Raw genomic sequence first — 6,000 nt, 5'->3', positions numbered from 1 at the left:
AGCACTGTCCATAGCCACGGACAATGTAAGTGCTGCTACAACCTGACTTTGCTTGGAATGGGATGAATTTATGTAGCACATTTAACAATACCCTTTTTATTTATTTATTTGAGCATAAGCTTTTGTGGGCTACAGCCCACTTCTTCGGTGGGCTGTAGCCCACGAAAGCTTATGCTCAAATAAATTTGTTAGACTCCAAGGTGCCACAAGTACTCCTGTTCTATCTTCATTATGTGACATCTGACTGTTGCAGGATTCTTTGCTGTCAACTTTTGGAGTTTGTGTGGCAGGTGGGCTTGTTTGAAGATCAAGACAAGGTGTAAATTGTAATCTATACATTTCACTGGTGATACATAAGGGGAACAGTCACAGTGTTCAGGGGCTTAGCTGCCAACTCCCACTTGTACAACTAAATTGAAATCAATTCATGGTGCTGCATTTTATATAAAGCATGCTACTGTCCATGAGATCTTCCATCAATAGCAGCATCCATCAGGATTACCAAGCCCAGGAGTGCGGTAACCAATGGACTCCTGGAAGGGCCGTCTCTTACTATTTCAGGAATGCTGCATGCAGAGTATCTGTGCTTATATTTTGGCACACACCCTGCTCCCACCCCAACACTGCTGTCCTGGCAGTCATAATACTTAGCACTTTTCACTTTAAAAGTGTTTTTACAAACTGTGACAAAGTTCCTCCTCTATCTTGGTGGATCCTGCACTTATTGGCGGATTTTCTTGCCTCAGAGATTCACCATGTGGGTTGGGGAACAGCCCAGAGACCTTCCCTTCTGGAAGAATTCACAGTCCAGGTCAATTGGGAGGTTTGGGGGGAAACCGGGCCCACCTCTACTCTGGGTTCCAGCCCAGGACCCTGTGGACTGCAGCTGTCTATAGTGCCTCCTGTAACAGCTGCATGACAGCTACAATTCCCTGGGCTACTGCCCCCTGGCCTCCTCCAAACACCTTCCTTATTCTCACCACAGGACCTTCCTCCTGGTGTCTGATAACGCTTGTGCTCCTCAGTCCTCCAGCAGCACACCCTCTCACTCTCAGCTCCTTGCGCCTCTTGTTCCCAGCTCCTCACACTCCCACCACAAACTGAAGTGAGCTCCTTTTAAAACCCAGGTGTCCTGATTAGCCTGCCTTAATTGACTCTAGCAGCTTCTTCTTAATTGACTCCAGGTGTCCTAATTAGCCAACCTGCCTTAACTGGTTCTAGCAGGTTCCCGATTACTCTAGTGCAGCCCCTGCTCTGGTCACTCAGGGAACAGAAAACTACTCATCCAGTGACCAGTATATTTGCCCTCTACCAGACTCCTGTACCCCACTGGTCTGGGTCTGTCACAAAACATAATTAACTGATCCTCGCAAGAGCCCTGGAAGGTGGGTAAGTATCACTAGTTCCATTCTACACATAGGGAAATGAAAGCAGAGAAGTTAATTGCTTGTCCCAGGAGTCAAGCCCAGATCCTCCTAGGTATTTAGGTGCCTGACTCCCATTGAAGTCACTGGGAGTTAGGTGCCTAAATGCCATTGAGGATCTGGACCTCAGCATCAGGGTTGGGATTAGAACTCTGTAGTTCTTTGATCCCAGTTAGTCTAACCAGCAGGCCATGCCTCCCTCTTATAGTAACAGGTAGGGGTGCTACTGAGTAGAGTCAACAAGCCCTGTGCAACCCTGTGGAACATGTGTGGTAGTTATTGCTCTATTGGATAGCCTGCTTGGTCACTGAGCATGCTGTGCAGGTTGGCTGAGTTATGGGATATGCAATGAGTAGCCCTGCATATTCCCTTTCAGGAGCGAGCCTATATATGTCCATCAGGAATGAGCCTGTCCGAATGCAGAGATGCTACCATCCAACTGCTGCTAGCACACTCTGCTGGAAGTTTTCCTCCAGACAGCATGTGTGCAAAAGTTTGGCAGGAAGGAAGGAATAAAGAACATATCTATTGCTACCACATGCAGAATAAAAAGAAGGAAGTGAACTCTCTCTATGTGATAGTAAATTTAATGATCACTTTGAGGTTCATTTATAACTACAGCTCTTATATTTCAAATGTCCATGGTGTTTTTTGTAGACCTCGTCCCGATTTCTTTTACCGCTGCTTTCCAGATGGAGTAATGAACTCTGAAATGCACTGCACAGGTGATCCAGATCTGGTATCCGAAGGCAGAAAGAGTTTTCCCAGTATCCACTCTTCGTGTAAGTTCGTTCAAATACCACTCATCTTTGGCAAAGTTATCCTCATCTATGTGTTAGCATTGCTATTTCTGATGGATCATGCACCTGGTTTTAGCTGGAGGGAATAGCACTTTTGTAGAAAACACCTGGCTTGAACTTTTTGATGTCATCCCTTTTAAACACTAAGGCTCTGATTCTGTGACCCTTTCTTACCTTGACACTACCTCACTCCACAGGCAGTCCCACTCACTCTACAGATAGTCCGGATGAATTAAGGGATTGCTCAAGGTGAGAGAGGATGACAGAATTGAGAACTGTATGTAAAATTTGTCACAGGTTTCCAGCATTATCGGACCCCAGCCTCTGACTGGGGTGGGGGAAGGTGTCTGCAAATATTAAATCATGTTTTATTTCATTAGTTATAGTCAAATGAAATTCGCTTGAATTGAGCAAGAGTTGATTAATGTATTTATTGAGTTTTGAAAAAATTGCAAATAATGCATAGTCAGTACTTTTGTAGCACTACTTCATGAACACAAAGTGAGTCATCTGTACAGGTTGACATTTATCCATATCTTTACAGTTTCACAGTGATGTTTCCTTACAGTATATTCCATATCCTGGAGTTTTTACTTTTGTTTCAGTGTTATGGGCTGGACTGTGAGGGGACAGGGGACTGTAAAAGGGAATAAGACTGCTCCCCACCCTTACATTCCGGTCTAGTGTCAATGGCTCTGAGCACGCACAGGGATAAATGAGAGCTGTGTGCTCATTCCAAAGAGGTAGATGGGGGAGCTTTGACTCCACCCTTAATGTGCTAGCACAGATGATTCATCATACAATGGGAGGCAGTAGCTCAGTAGGAAATTACTATCTGCCGGAGTATAGTGGGAATTGAGGCACAGTTCTTTCCATTGGCTGCTCCTAGAACAGTGTAGCTTCTCACCACCCCATAAATAGGGCTTGTGGCAGGCCCACAGTCTAGCTCATATATGGTGAGCAGTGCAGGCATATAGTACATGATATGTCACAGTCAAGTAACTTGTAGTGTTTGCAATATATCCCCAGATGCTGGTTCCTTACATCTGGTTGCAATCAGCTTGGTTCGGCATAGTGAAAAATTACACCTATACAGATTTAGATAACTGCATGCTTACTTCAAGTCCTGTAAATATACAGAGATGTACTAATAAGGGACCCGTGCTGAGAGCATATTAAAAATATAGTACCACGTCTACAGCATAATGTTCAACACTAATGTTATGCGAATTGCAGTGTGACTTCCCCATGCTGGAACATATTATGTTATAAATTGGGGGCTGCAAAGCTTAGGTACTAGAGGACATTCAGTGTACTTTTCCCCAGATGCTAAGAACATCATGGCTGTAATGTGCTCCAGTCTGTATTGTCGCACAGCCCAGGAGCCGACCACTGTTCCCATACCGAGATTCCCTGTACATTATTGTGCCCCTGGACCACAGTATGTTTGGGATTGATTTTTTTTTTTTTTAAACTAGATTGGATTTACTGAGTTATAAATTGACTTTATGCCACACATAGACCAAAGTTATGAGAGAACCTTTTCCCTTCACTCGTTAACATAGCTTTATTATACAGTTTAGATTATTATATTTCCAACCACGAAGACTTTTACTAGCAAGTGATACGACTGAGGGGATATTATATACACAGCAATTTTTATCTGTTGATAATCCTATGCTAAAGTGCAGCAGTTCAGAAACAGCTACAAATCCTTAGTTGTTTCTAATTTGATGCCATTATGTCCGTGTTGTATGCTCTGAAGACTCAGAAAGCAGTTTATAATAAATATTTTATTTCCATACAGGAAAAAGAAACTATTCTAAGATTACATTTTTACAGCGGTACCCACCAAACTTTCTATATAGCAAAGGGGTATCCAGATTATAGGATTAACAAGAGTTTATAAAATTAAATTTAAAAAATCATCATAATTGTAAATTAATTTCCTTGCTGCCACTTCATCCTTAACTTACTCCACTGGGTTTAAGGCCTGGTCTATACTGGGGTGGTGGTTGGGGGGTGTCAGTGTAAGATATGAAACTTCAGCTACGGGAATAGCGTAGCAGAAGTCGACATATCTTATTTCGACTTACTTTGGGTCCTCACGGCGTGGGATCGATGGCTGCAGCTCCCCCGTCGACTCCGCTAGCGCCGCTCGCCCTAGTGGAGTTCCGGAGTCGACGGGCGCGTTTGGGGATCGATATATCGCATCTAGACGAGATGCAATATATCGATCCCCGATAGATAGATCGCTATCCGCTGGACGTACCCTAAGTGTGGCAAGCAGCAAACATCATGTAAAATGCAGCATCACACCATGTTCTTGGTGTGATTTAAGCACTGGGACAGGTTACTTAGGAAGATTGTGGAATCTCCATCATTGGAGGGTTTTAAGAACAGGTTAGACAAACATCTGTTAGGGATGGTCATGTATATTTAAGACTGCCTCAGTGCAGGAGGAAGGATTAGATTAACTCTTTACATCCCAACAAGCTCTACATTTCTATGATTCTATGAGTTGTTCTCTTTAGAGCTGTTACTACAGCTATACATTTCCTGGCTTTCTTCAGCATCACACAGTGAACTCCCCACACAACTCCTAAAAAAACCACATGCTCATCCTAGAGTCAAAATGCTAACCCTCCTGTGTGCTGGTGTTATTAATATAAAGTTATTTCCAAAATTACCAAACAAGAGCCAAGCCTAAGACTTCTCCTTAGGCTTGGCTATGTTTCTTCCCTTGGGATCTCTCTTGGTCAGAGGACTACTCCCACTTCCCTTTCTATAGAGGGTGGAATCTAATCAGCCACACCAACCCAATGAGTTACTAGTAATTAACCAGCAGCTCCCTGCCTGGACCCAAGACATTCCAGCAGGATAGGACAACAGGAGAATCCAGCCAACCTGTTTCAGACGTGTAAATCTAGCTCTTATGGCCAAATTCTAGTCTCACTTACACCAGTGTAAATCCAGAGAAACTCCTCTGACATCAGTGGAATTGCACCATATTTACAAAGGGATAAGTGGAAATAATATTTAATGTTGCATTAGCCCCTTCAATGTTATGTTCCCTTGCAGCTTCTGTGCTGTAGAGTGGATGGAGCAATACCGGAGGTGATTTTTACCCCATGTCCCTTTCCATTTAGGCTGCATCAAAGAAGCTTGTAGTTTTTCCTATGGTTTCATGTTTTTCTGGTAGTAAAAATAAATAACTCACCCTGGGAGGAATGAGAGTTGACATAATAAACCATAGCATCTCTCTTGGAATCATAGTTAAAAGTAGCCCACTGCAGTTTGGCATTTCCTCTTTCATTTGGACATATGAAGGAAATAAATCACAAGCAAAAGTAACATGCTGCCCAGCAGCTGGTAAAGAGAGATTAAAAGCCTCAGTCAAAAGCTATTTTCATCTTCAAACCAGCATTCTTTCCAGTATTCGTTGGCCAGGCTGTCAATCAAAAGCCTTGTTGTACAAGAATCTGATACCGAATCTATGCAGACAAGACTTTAGACAGGAAGATTTGTTTGTTGTGGCTGTGGTGCTACATAGATGCATAGCAAGGTCGGTCTCACTGACAGATCATCAATGGAGGAACCTGACACTACATGTGCAGTAACATCATGTTGAATGCCACCCTACTTGCACTCTGAGGTTAACTGGTGGCTCTTGCGTGGCTTGCTCCTGCACTTGTAGAGTTGAACAAGTTTTATGATGCTTAAGCTGCCTGGCTATAAGTGTGAATCCCATAAAAACCTGATTCTCCCTGGCAGAG

The 6,000-nt window shown here is 43.3% G+C and overlaps 1 protein-coding gene across 2 annotated transcripts in view; it reads left to right on the top strand.

Annotated features, from left to right (window-relative positions):
• Positions 1-6,000, top strand: part of PLPP4 (phospholipid phosphatase 4) — a 96,200-nt gene that overhangs the window by 43,599 nt on the left and 46,601 nt on the right. The window contains exon 5 of one of the 2 annotated variants that reach the window (XM_034777245.1): positions 2,082-2,206. In XM_034777245.1, the coding sequence (XP_034633136.1) occupies positions 2,082-2,206 (125 nt within the window). The remainder of the gene's footprint in view (positions 1-2,081; positions 2,207-6,000) is intronic. The other variant, XM_034777246.1, reaches the window with a different exon arrangement.

This window comes from Trachemys scripta, chromosome 7 (genome assembly GCF_013100865.1).
Source record: "Trachemys scripta elegans isolate TJP31775 chromosome 7, CAS_Tse_1.0, whole genome shotgun sequence".
Taxonomy (NCBI): domain Eukaryota; kingdom Metazoa; phylum Chordata; order Testudines; family Emydidae; genus Trachemys; species Trachemys scripta.
The sequence above is the reverse complement of the archived record's forward strand: the minus strand, read 5'-3'. Positions and strand labels throughout refer to the sequence as shown.